General features: G+C 36.2%; 1 protein-coding gene across 6 annotated transcripts in view; it reads left to right on the top strand.

Annotated features, from left to right (window-relative positions):
- MDFIC (MyoD family inhibitor domain containing) overlaps nucleotides 1-19,665 on the top strand; it is a 52,211-nt gene extending 32,546 nt beyond the window's left edge. For all 6 annotated transcript variants that reach the window (XM_068997194.1, XM_068997158.1, XM_068997185.1 and 3 more), the window contains exons 4-5: nucleotides 3,474-3,749; nucleotides 16,175-19,665. In XM_068997194.1, coding sequence (XP_068853295.1) covers nucleotides 3,474-3,749; nucleotides 16,175-16,422 — 524 coding nt within the window. In that variant the 3' untranslated portion in view covers nucleotides 16,423-19,665. The remainder of the gene's footprint in view (nucleotides 1-3,473; nucleotides 3,750-16,174) is intronic.
- The last annotated feature ends 954 nt before the right edge of the window (nucleotides 19,666-20,619 follow it).

Genomic DNA, 20,619 nt, shown 5'->3' with positions numbered 1-20,619 from the left:
AGATGGTCTATGGTCTACTTTTGAGAGCTGTCACATATGTAAAGATTTGAAAAAAGAAAGACAGCTGAATGAGAGCAGTGGATCATTAAAGAGAGAGTGAGAGTCCCTGGGTATCACTGTGTTTTAAGAAGCATTGTGTCGTTCTCCATATTACACCTTTTTTTTTTTTTTTTTTTAAGATATACACAACCTTTAAAAAATAAGGTAAAAATATTTCTGTTACAAACTGAGTGGTTGTGGTTTAATCTTGTAACTGTCAATTGCTTTTGTTCTTTATGCTAGAATGCGGTCATATGGTTCCTAATTGGTTTCAAGTGTGTTTTAACTATAAGATTCAAGTCTCCCTAGTGCAATATTATCAATAAAGTTAAAATAAATTTAAATTGAGATAACTAATCCATTTGGGGTTTTATTCCATTTTGATTTGACCTGGGTATCACATGTGAATACTGTAAAGCCAGTCAGCTAAAAAGTTGTATGTTAATGCTAAAAGACTCAAGTAAGAGTACTTTGGGAACAGGATTACTTAATAAAAAATTAAAATTAAAAAACCATAGAAAAGTCCCTAAACGCTTAGTAAAAATAATAATAAAAGCAAAAACATAAACATCTTGTTTAGATTTCCAAGACTTTCCATTTACCCCTAGTTTGACAGAAACACACCTAATTTTGAAAACTGAATTTTGGATATTTTATCAAGTTACTCTATTGTAGCAAAGCCCCAAAAATATACAAACAATTTGTAATCTGCCACCACCAATTTAACTGGCTTAGAAAAGGTCATAACTGTCAATTTTATAAACTGGCATCCAGACATAGAGAATTTTTTAATAGTCTATTGCTTGTGTTTATTGAGGAAGGTTAACTGCTCCCCAGCAATTCTAGTTCATTGGTACAACTGCACTACTCCACATCAGGGAATCATAGGCAGTGCAGAGTGAGGAAACTTTATTACATGAAACGTGAAAAACACTGTTCCTTAATTACAAAATGTACATTTAAGTGGGCTAATGAAGATAAAACTATGGGGTGCTGTGGACATAAACACTGAATTTTTAGAGAGTAAATTTTAATTTCTGACAGTGGCAAAGATTTTTGACTGTGGTTACGTCTACATTGACTATTTTTAAAATGGAAGGAATTTCTTGATTTTTAATGAAATTAATTTTGCACATACATGGAAAGCAAATCTACGCAAAGGGTTCCTGGTAATATACTTTTAATAATACTTATTCAGATAGGAGAGAGTTCACTAAAAATTTGTTTTGAGACCTTTATGAGAGTTTGGAAATGTTAACGAAATGCATAGCACAAATTGAATTCCAAAGTGAAGAAAGGGCCTTGCTTATGCTTCTGTTCTCAGATTTTGCAAACACTAATACAAAATTGAAGGAGAAGCAGTTTCAGCATTGTCAATAAAAAAGTCTTTGGGCAACAGTTAGTTTTTCAGGTCTCAGATAATTTGCTCCCATTTTCTTGGCTTGGAGGTTTCTGAGCAGTTACTACTGGTAATGGAAGGGAATGATCTTTGATCTTTCTCTTCCCTGTAACATCTTTGGGGAGTCTAAAACAAATGTTTCCCCCAACCTGTCCTTTCTTTCCTGCAACAGAAAATTACCACTTTGGTCAAGTAGGTTCAAGCAGGGTTACTCTGACCTAGATAGGTGTGGGCAGTCAAGGCTGTCTTCCAAAAACCTTAGTGGCAGTGACTAAAATATCAAGTGGCAAGAAAAGCATGAACCAGTTCACATTTAAACTATTACGAAGAAGAATCCTTTGTTGCCTGTGAGCGTGACCAGGATATAAAGTTTAAGATTTGTGTGAAGTTTAATCTGGAAAAGTTTATGATAGTGGAGAAAGCAGTCTGAGAATGGTGTTAGTGTTCTGAATAAAAGGAAAGCATTGAGGATTCGTTAGGCAAATTTAAAACTGAGTCCTTTTAGAGACCATGTTGGTCTGTGTGTCCCAGTAGTATTTATTGGAAAATTTGTTAACTTGCACCTGAAGTGATCAGAGGAGATGTTTCTTTTAGAGCAAGCTAACCATAATTATCTATGTGTATTTTTACCTTGTAAACAGTGTAATCTATATGTGAATCTATACTGTGAAATCATCAGAAAATTGATATGAGCCATCTGAAAAGAGAATGAACTGCAGCATTGTTTTTCCTTACTGCTGGGGCTAATTTCTTGTCCATTGAGTATCTAATAGAATCTGAACTTTTTCTTTGACATAAAATTTACAAACAGTTGAAGATTGGACTGTCTGAAAACCTCTTTTTGTCCAAGCATGATGCAGTAGTGTTTTGATTAGGAGAGGTGATTGGGCTGATGCTTTTTGATTGTGAAATCCTGTTGTGTTACTGTGTGTACAGTTTAATTAGCTTTCCCCCACAAAATCTGCATTTTTTTTTTCTAAATAAGAATTGTTAAATTGAGACCACTTTTTTATTACAAAGCTTTACATTAAAAAATCATGCATCTTTTCTTTAGTTACAGACTAAAGAATACATGGGAAATCCCTTTTCCATGTTGTTACTAATATTCTCCTTTATGATACAGTAGCTCAACACAATGGTCAAGTTTCATGCTTACTCATTAGAATGAGTTTATAACATGTGCTCTCAGGGACTTAGTCAGATCACTGCAGATTCTTACCTTGATGGGGTTGGGTTTTCTTTTTCGTTTGACCATTTTAGCATTGCCATTAATCCCTAACTTGCCCATTACAGCCATTTCTAAAACTGTGGTTCTGAGTTGAAGAATATGGAGGGGGGACTCTGGCTTGCCATAGCTCCGTGGTGTTTGAATGCATGTTCCTTCTGGTTACTTCCTCCACAAAACCACATTTTGATTGGTTTTGTACTTCTCAGTAATCCATGATCTTTATGAATTTAAGCTCAAACTTGTTAGTTTATTATTAGATATTCCTCTTCTTCTCTAATATACTGGTCTGTGACTGCTGAGTGTCAGGGGGACCCCTACCACATCACTTGGGTTATTTTCTGAAGGCTGGAAGGTTGGCCAGCCTGCATCTTAGCCTGTTACTGGTATGCATGTTTACTCCTACACTTTTTCTCTCATTTGAGTATTTTTCACACAGTATTCATTTGATTCCCTCAATACAAGTTTATCTCAGTTTTGTTACATTTGTTCCCACTCTTGACTTTTTCCCTTTCTTAAAATTGCTTGCATTATTCACTCTGTGTAGTTCACAGAGCCTTGCAAGCCTTTCCTTGCACCGCTGAATGGGCAATCTAGGCCTCATGCAGACGTGAGGTGCTTTTTGAATACCTAATAGTTCTTGTTAATCTAGAGATATTTTTTTTCTTTGTCGTCTTAATAAGGGAAGGTTAAATTGTCAGTCTGTTTTTAGATCAATAAGAGCCAGGAAAGTTGCATTCCCAGTCTAGCCTAAAGTGTTCAGTTATCAATTTACAATTTAAATTAACTCTTTCTTTCTTGCACTTTAAGCACAACCTCAGCGTTTGCCTCAACCAAATACTTCAGCACTGGAAAGGAGTGAGGAAGAAAGTGGCAAAATCCAAAATGGCCATGTGGGTCTGAGTAATGGAAGTGGAATTCACAACGGGGTCAAGCACATGCCTGCAGACAACAGAAAGCTTTCGGCTCCCGTTTCAGAAAAAATGCACAGGAAAATTCAGTCCACCTTGTCTGTCAACAGCAACAGCAGCAAGAAGAGTAAAATAAGCTCTGCATTTTCTCAAAAGCCAGGTACTTCACCAGAAGGTAAGCTGATATTCTTATTAAAAAACCCAAACTGAATAAAGACCAACCAAACCTCAGTAAAAATTATACAGTCAACTGAAAATAATTGAAAAGCATGATTCATGCTCCAGAAGCAAATAGAAGTTATTAAGATAAAAGACAAGCTTCTTTCCCAAAGAAAAATGTTAAGTATTTGAAGGAAAGGGAAGGAATGGGAGAGTTCTTGCTTTCAAATGTTTGGTCAACATGATCTGATAATGTTTTAGTCTCTGTACTTAGTATCCTGAACTGATAGAAACTCCTGTCAACATTGTCGCACATGCACCAGAAAAAAAACATTAAAGTACTACTAGTTCAAAGCATAGTAAATATTTAAATCCAGTAATGGCAGGCTCTGTGAGGGTAGGCTTTGCTTTTGAAATGTTCTGTTAGCTGATATCCTTTTTAGCCGTGAGGTCTGGACACTAGATAATAAAACATCGACCTGTGCTTCAGTGTGCCTTATGCTATATTTGGGATGTAGATAATGTGCATGAAAAAGCTTCATACTCCTTCTGCATAGCTTAAATAAGCAAAAGTAAATAATTTCTCTTATGTTTTAGCTGTGTCTCTGCGCTCTCATTGCTTGCATTTACACTCAGGGTTCCACAGCTCCATGGCCTTCCCATTAGCACTAATATACTCAATGGATTTTGCTACTGCCCTTAACAAGAAGAGTGTAGAGGCACCAGAAATTTTATTGGTTTGAGGCAGGCATAGATGTGACTGGTTAAAAAAACACCTCCAGAGGGAGGGGACAGACAGATTCTTAGAGAAATGGGAGACAGTAGTGTTCAATGAAATGGGGAGGATTGTCAGTCTAGATGAAAGGAAGAGGGATCAGAAGGACCGCGTGTAGCGGCCTGAACGAAGACTACTGATGTCAGTGGAGTGACTCCTTTTGACTTCAACTACTTTAGTCAAACTTACTCAGTGAGTATGTGTAGTAATATCAAGAACAGCTTCACTCAGACCCTTCCATGGGCTGGTCCCCCTTGCTATTGTTTATTTTCATATTTGTCTTCAAGAACCTACTGTTACTTTTCTGTTGCACTTTTAGTCCTCTAACATTTCTTTCCAAAATCACAACTTCATACTTCCTGTATTCCCTCTTCTGTTACGTGAAATATTCTTATATGGTTCTCCTTAGTGCACTTTGGCAAGACTCTATCTGAAGTCTTAGATCTGTTCATGTTACTGAAGGAAAGTGCAGGCCTCTGAATTTTAAAAAATTCAACATCTGAATAAAAAAAAATTGTAGTTTCAAAGAGGCAGTGCCTGCCCTGTTCATTCCACTATACCATTAATTATGGCAAACATTTCCTTTTTCTTCTAAAATTATCCTGTAATAAATACAGTTGTTGAGGTTTTTTTTGTTTAATAACTGAATATAATTATGTCAAATGACTAAATGATTGAGGAGAAAATTAATGATACCTTCAGATTTAACTTTAAATTCTAATGTCTGATTTTAATATCCAAGACACTTGTTAGTAGCCTGAAACTGCCATTATATAATATTTTTATATACAGTCAGAAATGTTATTATTCTTAAATGCATGTCTGATTAGAATATAGATAATTAAATAGTGTTGTCACATTGTATAACTTGCATTCTTTCAAAGCACAGAAATACAGGCTAGTCCTATTGTCACATGCCGTTTCTCCAGTCACCTAATAGCTAAGGTTAAATATAGTCAACATTGTACATCTGCTACATTGTAATGTTGAATGTGAGAACTTGGATATATGCTCTGAAGAGTGTGTCCCGTTTTGCAAATGTCTGCAGCTCTGCAGTTTCCTGTTACCCAGTCCCAGTGAAGCACAGGTTTTATCGTGCAGTGATTAAAGTATGTCTGGTGTATTGGAATATGCCCGTAAGGGAGTATTTGTTTGTAAAAGTGATTTTCTGGTTTTGAAATTTATTTTGCTTTACAGTTTTCTGACAGATGTTTTATATTTGTGTAAACACATCTACATGCACACATGTACAAGCCTTCTGACAGCTTCTTCAGATTTCAGCAAGGTACCCTATGGGGCTGCATGACAGAACTATAAACTATAAGTAGTATTCTTATCAAGCTGTTGCCTTTCAGGAAGTATCAATACATACTTTATTTGTTCTATCAGCCCAGTTTTTTGGAAGATGCACAATCAGAAAGTCTGGCAACAGTCACTTGAAATATCTAAATTAACACAATGAAGAGCTCTCTATTTAAGGGAAAAATGATTTGCTGATAACTTAAAAATAATTGTGTTATTACTACAAGTTATGTTAACCCCTTATGACTGCTTCTGGAAGGCTGCAGTATAAAAACCTGATAAAATTAGCCCAGTTACTTGTTCAAAGGACTGTAATTGCATTTAAATCAGGAATATATGCATATATATGCATATATATATATATATATATATATATATATGCGCTTGATAAATACATCTACCTATACTGTCAGAAGAGTATATTAATAAGTTCAGTGACTGAGGATTGCATATACACTTTCAAAATGGTATACACAGTTTGATTTGAACCTAACTTCTACAGCTTCTTTGTATAATGAACATTTTAGGGCGAGGAGGTGTTTTTCTGAGCAGTTGCCTCTTCTGATTCAATGACATTTCTGTAGAGGCTATTGACAAGACTTACAGGAAGATGGAAAAGATATGAAACCATTGAAAATTATTTGCAACATTGCTCAACTACTTGGCTTTGCTTTAACTTGTACCATGTTAACCTCATAAGCCAGTAGTTACTGCTGGAGAATGGCTGGGTTTGAATTTACTTGAAGATGTGTATTTGTATTTAGGCACATCTATGTAGTGTACTAATATGAATTCTAGGCAGTTTTTTAAAGGGCCTTATGCAGAAAGAGACAAACTATATTTATTTTGTACTGTGAGTAATGAATCACCTGAATTAACTCACCTACTTTGTTTACTATAGCATCCAGAAAGTTTTAGTAGACAGAAATAAGGTAAACTTGTACACTTTCAGATATTTCAATTCACTTTAATTTTGCTATTCCTTATGTAGTACCTTGGATTTTATAATCTAGTTGCTAGCCTTGTTTGTTTTTTCAAGACTGAAAATACACACCTTGTATTTTTACTTCATCTGCCTTGTCTTCCTCCTTAAGTGTTCTGTTCTTTTGTCAGTCAGGAGACTAGCTGATTTAAGTGAAGGAAAGTGGCCAGAGAAAAGAAAAAAGGAAGAGAAGTGAAAATTCTGGCTGTCAAGCTGAGTTTAAACTACAGAAAAGAGAAAATATTTTTCATTTTTTTCTTACGCCCTCCTAAAAGCTGCATTCTTCTTGATTCTTCCTAAAAGACAAGATGTGAATATTTGGAGCACCACACGTGGTTGTAATGCAAAGTTTGTTCAGGTCTGGTAATTTGCTCTAGAATATTGTATCTGTTGACAGAACAGAGAGCCTGGAAAGCCTTGAAGCAGGATAGAATCAAGAAACATGATGGGCTTGCCCCCCATCCTGCCCCAGAATATATTCATGCTCATGCTTATTTGAAATGTAGCATGCTGCTTCATATACAGCAGATTTCAGTATATTTAATAGAAAGCTAAGTGAAGCTCAGTGTTACTTTACCCTGGGTAACATGTCTTCCCATGAAGGTCAGTACTGCTCCAAGGTACTAGGCAATCCTAACACAAGCTATGAAGCCTCCCAGTCTTCCACCTCTCAAAAATCCACCCACCACAGTTAAGAACTCTTCTATCAATTGTTCCAGCAGCAAATTTCACTTTTTCTGTGGGTCACACCTTGTGAGCTTTCGGAACTGAATATGTGTAGGAAAAGCTTAAAATGTAACAGACATTTTGGTAGCAGTAGTATAAAAGCTTTAAAAACTTCTTTTTTAAATGAGTCTGTAGTACATGTAGTCGTGTCAGCATTCCCGAATATGCTGGTTAGAAATACTTTCACATCCAGTGAGACTTAGGAGGGTGTGAGTGCACTCACCAGTTCTGCTTTTCCTCCACATCTATTATTAATCCATATTGTCCCTGAAGAAATCTTACTCAGCTCCACAACTTACACTACAAAAAACCAAAGGAATTATGAAATAGTTGGAGTGTCACTCCTAAAAAGCAGTTTTTAAACACTGTTTCAGTTCTAAAGATTTTTCAAAGGGATTGGATAGGTTTCAGTGAATATTGGGAATAAAAAATTTTTTAGCTCAAAGAAATTTTAATAATATTTTGAATTATTTATGCCAGAGGTGTCACAGTACTTCCAAAACTCTGGTTGGTAGGCCACTAGCAAAGAGAATTGTTACTGTCTTGCACCTGTTTGTTATGAGCAGTGGAGAAAAACACCTTGGAAACATGGAAAAGCAATGTAAATGAGTAAAAAGGAAGGCAGTCTAGCTGCTGTGATCAGATGCATTGGTACCTATCCAGAGCAACTTAAGAGAGGAGGTCTAAGGGAGACAGCAGTGAGGCAGCAGATCAGTAGATCTAGATGTCAGGAAATGAAGACAGATGAGTAACTGAATACATACATACATACATACATACATACATACATGCATGCATACGTGTATCAGAGTGGTGGAAGGTAAATAATAATGACCTGCAGAGTTGGAGGAGGAAAGGAAAGAAGTTGGACAGGGGGAAGGGTGGAAGAGGAATTTAATTAAGGGAGTGAAGGGCCAAGGTATGTGCTTGTTATTTTCTAAAATACAAACCAAGTTTTCCTACCAAATCCTTATGAAGCTTGATGTTATGCATTTTTTGAATCAAAGCAATCATTTATGAAAAGTTAAGGATGGAGAGAGGGAATACAGGTTTTAGTTAATTTTTAACATGGAGCTCTTGCTTCTGGTCAAGTTGTTGTGACCTCAGAAGTTACTGTGTTTGGCAGGGAAGTTCCCACAACTCCAATGACTCGATAATTTGAGTTTAATGTGGTACTTCACATACTCAAAAGGCTTTGAGCATACACAATTGCTGTATTCATTTGGAAACAGTCAATATGGTGAACAGATCATGAGCCTGCCTCCTGTATGGACAGTGAGATCTACTCTTTATTCCTTCCTTCCCAGGCTCTCTAAACCAGAAAGGCATGTTTTTTCAATGGGTTTCTTTCAGGAGAGGTCTTTAGGAAGTGTAGGAAGGCTAGATGCAGCAATGAGCTAGATAAGGAAAGCCTGCGGCATGGGGACAAGACTCTGGGGAAGGACAGTCAGTGCAGACTTGCCACCACATTTAGGTTACCACTCATGCTTTTCCAGAAGCAAAGCCTGAAGCAACCTTCCTCAGCTTTCTGGACTGTGCTTCTTGTGGTACTGAGCTTAGAGATGCGATGAACTATTTCACCCAAAGTGTGGGTGTTCTTTTAAATTCAGTGTTTGAATTTAACATTTCAGGGTGCATTTAAATGAGATATCCCTCTTCCCCTCCCCCTTTTTAGTATAATGCAACTTCATCTGTTCTAGATTTTGAGTCAATGCATGGGGTTGGTGGACACTATTTAACTCATGCTGCTGACTACATTAATTTATTAGAATATCCCAAGTGATACTGATGGCTTAACTGAAGACAAAGCAAGTCCAACAAATAGCCTTTGTGTTAAGCCAGGGTCTTAAGAGCCACTAGGTGCATATATACATGGAAAATAGTGAGTGAGTAGTTGTCTTAGCATGCTAGCAGACTTCTGTTTAAAGTAGGAGTGTTTTACTTCGGTTTATATAACTTTATATATAGAAAATGGTTTCCAGGAAACTTTCCTTTAGTGTACATGATTTTCAATAGGATTGTGTTGGGTTTTTTTCCTCTTGAGGGACACCAGAGCAGCAGTAAGTTTTCTTTTGTATACTATTCAGTCACTTGATCAGTATTATTTCCTGAAATTTAGTAAGAGTGTGCATCAATAGACTAACACTGCAGAAATATGTTTGCCATCTCTCAACCAGGGTTGTTTTTTTTTAAGCGTACATACACTTCTGAAATCCATCCCCTAGTGTTAGGTAGTATTTAGGCAGCTACTTGTTAATATCCTGCAATCTTTCTACTTTAGCCAACATTTTATTTGTTATGTTTTAGAAATTGGTTCAAAGTGGATTTGTGTCTGAGCATGAAGTGCTAAACAGGGGGTTTTGTTAGACAAGGTTGTATCAGAACACAGTTGTCAATCAGGCAGTGGGCAAATAACTATCATATGGTCAAATGTGTGCTTTTTAAGAAAGCATTTTGAAGCATGATGTGTTTTAAGCATGGTTTACATTGTTTTCTGCACAGAAGTCTTGACAGGTAATTTACATGTTCTTTAACTGGATTGAGTGGAAAGCAGGGCCTATAACAAAAATAAGGGCCTTCCAACAGCATCTGTTTTATAAGGACATGGGCTAACTAGCAGCTAACTTGTCTCCGTGTTTGCAATGATGAGCAGTGGCAATGAAGGCTTCATATTCTAAGGAAGTCTTAGGTATTGGAAATTAGCATATTTCTTAGTATATCTGTATGTTTGAAAGGGATCATTTTACTCTGAGGTTATATCGGTATTGAGAGCTTAGAATATAAGCTTTGATGAAAGTTTCCATGTGTTCAGTGTGATTTGCCTGTGCAGGCAACATTTTAATTTTCTTGTTCAATAGAGATAATAGTTTTATTTTTTAAATGGTGAAATATCACATATGCTAGGCTTTGTAACTATGTTTTCCCCCCTCCAAATAAATGTTTATCTCCATTATTTAGAAATAACCATACTCCATGCAACATGTCAGTTTGTTCTTTCTGCCTTTTCTTATTTTCCTGTGAGCATTTTCCTGGGTGCAGTGGGTTTTCTCAAAAGAAAGGGGATGGGTCACAGAGGCCGCCCATGGGCCCCGTGCGTTGCAGAGCGGTGGGAGGTGTGATGGCGTCTGTGCCTCTGCTTGGGAATTTTGCTCCTTGCCTCTGCAGCCATTTAAGAACCTTGTGCTGGGGTGCTGGGGTGACTTCTGGCTGGTGCTGTGCTGCTCTGGCTGTGGGCTCTCAGCCGCTGGCGCTGTGTGTTCATTCCTGCTGCTGCCAGCCCGCGCTGCCGGGCTGCGGGACGCCTGTAGCACCTGCTGGGGCTTCTGTTCAGGGCTCTGCGGGGGCCTGCAGTAAACCCCTGCTGAAGACCTCAGCTGTCACTTTGATTGTGGGTTTGCCCTTTTTGATTCTCTCTGTGAGACAGCAGAGTGCCTGGAGATGTGTTTCGAGTTGTCTGAACTTGGTGAATATAGTTAGTAAGAAGCTGACCAAGGTCACCGTCCTGTAAGTGAGCTTATTTACCACTGCAGACATGAAAAACTTTTATCATATATGACCTGCCTGCTTGGTATGAAAGCTTTTTGAGTCAGTTTGTGACAGGTTAGTGTCAAACATTATAAAAGCAGGACATACCAGCCTACACATGCATTTCTCTGTACATTTTTCAGTTCACCTTCTGCATTTCCTGTACAGTTTTGATGGTTTATAGTTCTCTTAAAAATCTGTTTCTTAAGTAGAGTGGCACCTTTTCATAAAAATGAAGAGGAGATAATACAAGGGAAATTGAAATAAAATAAATATATATTTCAGTATTTGAAAGGAATTGGATACCATGGTAATATCTGTATGCAGAGCTTTTAGAAGTAAAAAGTAGTGAGCACATGCAGATGTTTAAAGACATGGACAAACATTAAAAAGAGTTTTATTGTTGATATTGTTTCTTTTCCTTTAATGAGCATAGCTGTTATAACTGTGGTAAGTTAGAAGGGGGGCCTTCTGGGCTTTGAATAACAGTGTGTAAACAGTTTGAAGGGATCTTAAGCCTATTTCTTGTCTGGATATTGTCTGTGGTAACATTTAGAACCCAGTTAAAGTAGATGTTACATGTACTGTACACACTCTTTGGTTAAATCAGCACATAGTGGGGGAGGGGGGTGTGTGTGATATAAAGCAGCAAAAACTTGAACGTGTTGGTTGGGTTCTATTTGCCTTGGCATTGTTTAACAGTTTTGATGAAGTTCCGTAACAAATCTGTGCCTTTTGGGGATGTGCCAAAGGATTAAGGAAACACCTTTACTTACATTGGTTTTAAAAAATGTCAGATGGAATGACCCTTTTTACTTGAGGTCTAACTTTCATCCCAGACAAAATGAGAGAATAATTGAAGATAAGCTTGAATATCTGAAAGTTCATCTTTTTTCCCCAAATGCGAGTTGGTCTAATAAAATGTACTAGCACTGCTGACAGACCAAGACTGTTGTAATTTATGCCACTCAGCCTAGCTTATGGGAACTTGGATCCAGTCAACAAATGTGATATAGTGCTTCAGTGAAATCAGGAGCATTTGGTAAAAGAACTAAGGTAGATGTACTGGTTTGGAATATTTATTTTTTCTTTTAAAGTATGCCTCTAGAGGATGTTTGTACCTCACATCCTCACTTTTATATAGTGACAGTCTCTACTGCAGCATTTTTCAATTAGAGAAGTGTGTAATACAAGAATTGAAAAACAATGGAAATTTGAGATTGGTATGGAGTAGTATAGAAGTCCTAAGAAAAAGTTTATCTTCATTAATGATTTGCCTGTGTGATGAGACTTAAATACTTCCACAGAGAGGGAAATTAGTTTAGTGAAAACGTAAACCTCAAGGAACTTGGGAGTTAACTTACTATCAACAGTACTGCATCATGAACGTCAAGGCTGATGGAGTTTTGTCCACAATAAAGACATGCCCCTAATTCTTGATTGCATTAATGTATCTAATGGAAAAAGAAGAATGAGAACCTCTAATTCTCAAACAAAAACAAACAAACAAAAAAGAGCCAGTGTCATAACTGGTATTACCGTATCATTTCCCTATTAGAAAAGACTAGAATATACTTAAAGTTGCCAGAAAACACATTATCAGACATTAAAATCACCAACTTTACAAATACATAAAATATGTTTAGTTCTAGTTGGATTAAAGTGTTCCACTCCTCAATCATCTGAAAAAAAAAAATTAGGCTTTTGATGGGGTAAGGTTAAAGAGTGGAGGTTAAGTATAGTCTTTATTCTTAATATACTAAAAAGTTTTGAAATTTAGAATAATATGTAACTTAAAATAGTCTCCTTGATCTTATAAGCAGGAAAAAATTACTGGGGTGTCTTGTGCAAGCAATGAAATATATTGTAGTGGTCTCCAACATGGTAATGAAAAACTTGTGGTCCTCTCTTTTGGAGTGAGCTTTGTATAGCACCTTCATGGCTGCATTCCACTGATTGTAACAGCAGTCAAAGGAAGTCAGTTTTAGCTGTATAATGTTTTCTGTGGAATAGGCAGGTTGCTGTAGGAATGTAGATGCTGGAGAAGGATGAGTTTTGTGTGGCATGTAGGTTTGTTATTACTACAAAAATACAGTGTAACTATCTTTTTCCTATAATTGCATCTGTAGATAAGAAGCCAGGAAATGGGGGTCATACATGGAAGAAATTATTCTTCCACCTGTTCTATTGAAATGTATTACAGCCTTTTAGAGTCATGATTCTGAATTCAGCAAGTTAGGTAGGACTAGGTAACAGCATGCTTTGTCATGTGTTGAATAATTGCTACCTGGATAGCTATTAAAAGTCAATAACATGAAGAACATAAAAGCATGATTATTTCAGGTTTGTCCTTGAAATGTGGATCAAAGTATGTGTTCATTGTACAAATGAGTCATTGCAAGAATGAACAGAGCACTAAAGGGTATCTCTACTTTCTGTTAATTGTTTGTGGAGGTTAAGTAAATTTGTTATATAAAGATTTTCTGAATCTAGTATTAGGTTTGCCATCTGGGGAGAAGGAAATAAAAATAAAGAGTAGGTAAATAAATCCTTTTAGTGTTTCAGTCAAGGAAGAAGAGATGAAAAGAAAGACCCTCTGCAGAGTTTCCATAATAACACTAATGGCCAAAATTTATTACAGTGTCTTGGACCATTTTTGATAGCTTTTACCTTTGAAATACCTTTATTTAAACCAACACAGCCTCTTCTTTTAAGTCTTGATTTGGTGGGTTTTTTAGATTAGGAGGGGAAAGTTCTTTTGTGGGTCCAGAAAATGCTTTCTGAGTACAGTTCCTTTTTTTTAACCTATGAACTCTGTTCCTTGCCCATGAATAAAAATATATTATAATGTCTCTGAATGTCTATTTCTCTCCCTGCAGTTTTACATATCCCTGCATGAAGCAGGAAAGACTTTTTGAACATCTTACTCACAATACCTATGCACACAAAGTTTTATTATGTTTTGTACTAAAAAAAAATTGTAGAACAACATTTGTTGTCGTATTAGCTTCTTCAAGCTGTATTTTAAAGATGCAATATACTAAAACCTTAGTTCCTCAAATATGAAGGTTTCTTAGATGAAACTCTTAGCTTCTTTATCTTTTTCCTTCATATTAAAAGAAAATCTGAAAGGAGATTTTACCTGAGCATATTTAACACCATCTCCATGACAACCAGCTAATTAATCGCTATCAGTCTGGCTTTGGTCCTCTTCAGTGAATTGATACTCCCCAGCTTTTTTTCACATACCTTCTGTGTTTTCTATGAAGGTCATTTATTTAGCGACGTTATGTCGTTGGGAAAAGAAACCTTTTAATACAAGAAACAACTTTCTTTAAAGCACCCTAAATGTACCTGTGGTTTCCTCTCAGTTTTGCTTCCTGCACAGTAGTAGGGAAATTTTAAAGTTAGGGTTTGGGGATTTTTTTCCCCTATCTTACTTTTCCTGATGTTTCCATTTTTTCCTTTTAGGCATAAGGGTTCATTAGTACATTATGACTGTGGCCACATTTCAGTACAGGAATGTGCATGCTAAGTTTGTGTCTAAGTACTGTAGTAAGTAGGAATGGGCTAAGAGTTCAAGTAATTCCTTGGCTTCTTGGAACAGATTTGGCAGGTCTGAGCTTCTGTCACTGCACTGCTGTAAGTATTCACTCTTGCTTGTGTAAGTCATTGCTGCACTATCATGCAGTCAGAGTTTCTGCAATGGTAGAGGTATTTGGAATCAATCAAGATACTTGCCATGGCTACTGCATAATTTTTTACATTTATAAATTTGTTTAGAAAGCCTGATAATAGTATTACTGTTGCAAGTAATTGCAAATTTTTCCCTATGAAAACAGACTTCAGCCTGTGAACTGTAAGAACATAACATGTATAGAACATAATGTCTGTAGGTGGTCAGATCAGTTGTCCATATAGCTCAATATCCTGTCATTCCTAGCAGCCTCTCATAGAAGATACTTGTGATAGACTGTAGCGAGAGGGAAAGGGTGAGGTTGTGCGGATATTTTCCCCAGAACATTTTCCCTATCTTCACCTGTCTGTGGCTCAAGAGTTCAAAGTTTGCAAGCAGTAAAAAGAAAGAAAGCTGGGGCTAGGAAAGAAAAATATTTCTCTATCCTGAACCCTTCTTGTATTTTTAAGTTTTCATTTTGTTTCTGAATGACTATTCACTGCCTCTTACAAATTAAATATGTTTATACATATTATGTACAATTGAGTATATCCCTCACTCCTGTAGCCTCCTTTTCACTGGCACATGTTTAGTTCCAATCTTTGTTCTCCTGTCATGTCTCATGGATGTATTAATTGTTTGAAGTTATTCCATATAACTTCCATATACTCTTCGGGTGCCATATTTTTTGCAGATAGTTTGTGCGACACCTTAATTATCTCATATAATTTAATAGTACTTCTAAAAGCTGGATATTGATGTTCAGGTGTAGTTACGAACTCTCTTGAAGATTGAAGTGGTACATTAAAAGGATTGCCCATAGATTTGTGTAGAAAAGCGGTGGAAAAAATCTGTGTTTTGACTGAATATCTTACATATTGTTGAAAGTAAGAAATGCATATAACATGCTGTTAAGCTGGTTTTAACATGTGCATAAAACAATAAAGAAAGCAACAATGCTGAGGCAACTCCTTTACTTTTCTTCATAAGTATCAAGCCAACAGAACAGATTCAAAAAGGTGAGATGAATTGGGAAAGGCTGGAAATAATTTTAGGTAATTTCCCTGATTAGTTGTTTGTTTGGTTTTTTTTTAATCAGTTTGTGTAGGAATGTATAACTGAAAATAATATATATGGATATTTTGCATAATAAATGACTGAGGAGATTGATCTAAGCAGATCTGAACAGTTAGTACTTAGGATTTGCATGAAGTGGTGACAGGAAACTTGCACTGAGTTGGAGATGAGTTAAGCTGCAGAAGTGACTGTGAAGATGGGAAACACATTTTTTGTGGTAGATTATGTCAACTCTGAACCATTTTCATCTAGGTACTTATTTGCCATTGTGATATATCTGGATTTAGAATGACACATTAATGATTTTCTCTTTTTTTCTTTGCTTTTTTTTTTTGTTTTGTTTGTTCCTGACATGCTACTGAACTATTACATATGAAGATTGCTGTGTTCACTGTATCCTGGCTTGCTTGTTCTGTGAATTTCTCACCCTCTGTAACATTGTTCTGGGACAAGCATCCTGTGGCATCTGCACGTCAGAAGCCTGCTGCTGTTGCTGCGGGGACGAGATGGGGGATGACTGTAACTGCCCGTGTGATATGGACTGTGGCATAATGGACGCATGTTGTGAATCTTCAGATTGCTTGGAGATCTGCATGGAATGCTGTGGGATCTGCTTCCCATCATGAAATATTTATCCCTTTCTATTTTATTCTTTATAAAACTGGAGAGCTTTTCTTTAAATACATTTGAAGAAAGACAAGGTAAGATTTTCACACTTGCACTGTTAATTCCCTTTATATAAATATTTTTTTAAAAAGCAATCCTCAAATCTGTATTCTAACACAAAATGTATAGTTTTGTATGTGAGACTAAAGCTACATTCCACCTTCCTTTTGGCTTTGCAAATGGAAGAGTTTATTGAAAGTGAATTATAGGCCTGATACTGCAGGCCGTATGAAGGCAAAATTGCTGTTTGAATCAAGTGGTAGGTTTTGGTCAGAGAACAGACTGCAAGGCAAAGCCTTAAGTATTTGCCTTTACCTACTTTAATGTTTAAACACTCAAATGCCTGCACGCATTTACAGGCATTCTGAAAATCAAAATGTCTTTATTTCTCTCTCTTTGGGTTGAAAGCAACTTTGCTCTATTGTTTTAAACTTAATTCAAAAGCCAGCATCAGAAATCTACCGTTGGTTTTGCTACAGTGGTCATGTTGGCAATATGTCCTTTGTTTTATATATGTAATTGATTAGAGAGCAATTCCTGATATTCCATTGCTGAGATTATCTGACAAACTAAAGTGAAATATAAGTTTTGCCCTGGACTAGAAGAGTACCAGGATTTCTTTGTTATCAATCAAGACAGAATAGAGAACTTAGCATTTTACTTCAGTACTATTATTACTTGAAATGCTTTGTCTCAGAAAGAGACGTTGGAAATCTGTGTAGACATGAAATATATCCTTAGAGTAACAAACTGATAGACTTAACAAATCTTCAAAGTTTGTCTATAACAGGAAAATTATTAGAAGTTTACTCAAGAATCTAAACCTGTACATTAAGTGGTCTTGTCAGTGTTATGTGGCAGAGCCAGTGCCACATAACCTAGAATTTGTTTCTTTACAGTGTGAGAAAGATCTGCAGAGGGTAGCAGAATTTAAACAGGGTATAAAAACCAAATTAGAACTGACTTGATCAAGGAATTCTGTCATTAAATGCAAAAAGTAAATGAAAAAATGTTTATTCTCAGATACATTTTAAGTGTTATTTTTAAATAACTATGTAAAAAAAGATCATTTAAAAAGTATATGATATGCTTTAAAAATAAAAGGATTGGGGTTTAAAATGTTTGAAAAATACAGTTAGGATCTGTTGGACCTAACTGTATTCCCTGTTACGCCATTAAGGTTTTCCAAGAAATACCTCTCTTTTGTAATTGTAATTGTGGAACACATAGGGGTTTATGGCATTCCCAGATTTAGGGAATCAAAGTACCCATTTTCTTCTTTACCATGTGCTAATTTCTCCCCTCCATGTCTGTAGCTCATGAACTTTTCTGTGTAAACCACCTACACATCTTGATCTCACATACTTAAACTTTCCTGTTTACACAGGATGTCCCATTTGTAGATTGTACATTTGTAGATCTCCTAAATCTAGTCCTTGTTACAAGTCATCAATAGCCAATAGCATGTGTTGAGTGACTTGGCCATAAATGTCTCTTTCTACTACAGTGAATTCAGTTTATGCAAATGTGACAAGCTAAAGATCACAGGAGTGTGAAGCTAAGTCAACAAATGGTGTGATATTAACCAAAGCTTCTTCTTGTGAACACTGATTAGTAGTGCCTACTACTGCAAGTTATCACTGAAGCCAAATACTTAACTATAGGAGCTGGGAAGTGTTTTGCTTTAACATATGCAATATTGTGGTGTATTCTGATGCAATGCAGATTGACCCTCAGAGGGTTTCCTAATCTGTTTTTCGGTAGTTGCTACAAGTATTATTATGGGGTTTTTTTCCATAAATTGGGCCAGATTCTGATCTGTGTTGCGTCAACTGAGTGCGTTTCCATTCATGTCAGAATTTTTCTTTGGTTAATTTCCAGTTAGAGAGCACAAAAATATTATGGTAATAGGCAGGTTAATAAGGAATCATATAGTTAAAATGATAAATTCCCAGTGCTCAGAATCAGGCCCATGGGGCTCAATTATGACTCCTAAAAGGCTGAACCACATTGGGAAGGGGGAAGAAGTGCCTTGGTTGAGTGGCATTGCCTGGAGGCATTTTGTCTTTGTAAGGCATAATGCCTCTGGGGAAACTGGGGGCATCACACTGAGCATTGGGACTCAATGCACCTTGGAAAAAGTCTAGACAGTGCTTTGTCCATTGTGGGTCTATGGTTGACACCATGGTTGTGGGAACATGTTCTCTGGGGCTAGACAGCACCATGAACTGTCTTTCCTCATGTCCTTCTGGTCACAGAGAGGTGAATTATGGCTGTTTCTTATCTGACTGTGCTTTTGGGACAGAGAAGATGACTTTCAGTCTCTTGTCCTGCCCCAATATCCACGCCCTGCTGGAACAGTTCCAGTTCTGTGCTTGGAAAACTGCACATTTATATATCATGCTTTTAGTGAATGCTAGATCTTACTAAAAATTACTTTTGCCACAGGTTGATATGGTTTTAAAAAAAACCAACTAAAACAAAAAACCGATCTAGGGAGTTTTCTTCCTGTGTAAAAGTTATCTATACAGTTTGCCCTGTGCAAGCCCTTGTTTCTACTTACTGGAACTCAGTGGGTTTTTGATTTATTGAAATTATGGAAACAATAATTACAAGAACTTTGTTCATGCATATATGCATATGTGTATATACCTTTTCTCACACACATGGACACACAGGTATGTCTTTTCCCTCTTTATTTGTGAAATACTAAGAAGTGAAAATAGTGTTATTAAACCTCATATTGATTAGATGTATCAAAGTATTACAGACAATTGAAAAAATAAAAACTTGTGTATTTTGTTTGACATTTAAATGTAATCTGCTACTGTTTGACATAGAGATATTAGCACTTTGAAAAATGTATCTTTGTAGCAGAGAATATTAGCATGTAGTTTAAGGAATTCCTTTTTATATTTATATTCTTAAATTCTGTTTTGTAATTTTCACTCTATAAGCAATCTTGTAAGCACCTTGTGTAATGAAAACAAGCAGAATTAGAAGTCAAATGTGAAAATAGAGTTTAAATGAAATTAAAACATTAGAGCTTAACTGTCTATTTTATAATAGTTCTGAACTTGTACAGTGTTTCAGTTTATAGTTCTGCAAACTGGCCCATTTAAAAAACATGCTGTTTGTATTTTATATCAACTGGATGTGCTACTTGCGAACACTATTTTGAAATAAAGATCTTTATTTTGAAACTTTGGGATATCATTGTCTTCTAGTCTTGCCCTATTACTCCTCTGAAGAATAATTTCATGTCTTTTTGTGTTTTTTCTTCTTCTTTAACAATTCCGAAAGGTGTTGGCCTTTGGGTGATTTACACAGAGGGTGAAACAGTGTACCAGGTTGTCTTACAGATAGAGCTAAGCCAGTTTGGGCACTAGAAGCTGTGCTAGCATGAACCTCCAGCAGTAAAAGTTTGTCATTAAGAGGGCAAATCCGTTCCTTGGTGAAATTGGATTAATTAGGTGAAATTCCAGTAATGATTAAATTTTATCAATATGAAAATTATTTTAATATATCCACAGCAAGTCTTCAGTTTACTAAAAACAAGCTGATCCAAGAGTGTAATTGGCTTTTAGTATTCAAATTTTTTTTTTTCATGTTTGCCTAAGCTAAGTATGAATCCTTATACTACTTTACAACTGCCAAAACTGCATGTCTGCCGTCTTTCACACTAATTTTTCTACATCTATACCCCTGTAGAGGGTAAAATAAAATTGCTTTTCTGGCCATTACAGAGGAAAGATATTAAAACCGGCAGAAATTGTGTTTGAGTGTGTATCATGAAGTCTTGCATTGAGACTGTGCATGAAAATAATTGTTTTAGTAAAGAACTGATAAACACAGACAAATAGCACCATTTGACACCTATTTTAGTTGGTTTAGCCAGTATCCATAATACATATTTCTAGAAAAAATGGCCCCTGTGAAGAAGGATCAGGAACATTCAGGAGCTTTTGGATTGAATGATGGCTCTATTTCAGCCATAGTCCTCATGTTAAAAACTGTTGACTTTGATGAATCACTGATTTTATAATATTCTAAATGAGAAACTTTTCTGAGCTCTTCACACATTTAGGCTTTTTTCACATTATCTTAATGGTTGCAATATTTGATGTATGTTCTTGGAGAACAATGCCAATTGTATT

Source organism: Aphelocoma coerulescens, chromosome 1A, assembly GCF_041296385.1.
Source record: "Aphelocoma coerulescens isolate FSJ_1873_10779 chromosome 1A, UR_Acoe_1.0, whole genome shotgun sequence".
Lineage (NCBI taxonomy): Eukaryota > Metazoa > Chordata > Aves > Passeriformes > Corvidae > Aphelocoma > Aphelocoma coerulescens.
This window is presented reverse-complemented; position numbering and strand designations above follow the sequence as displayed.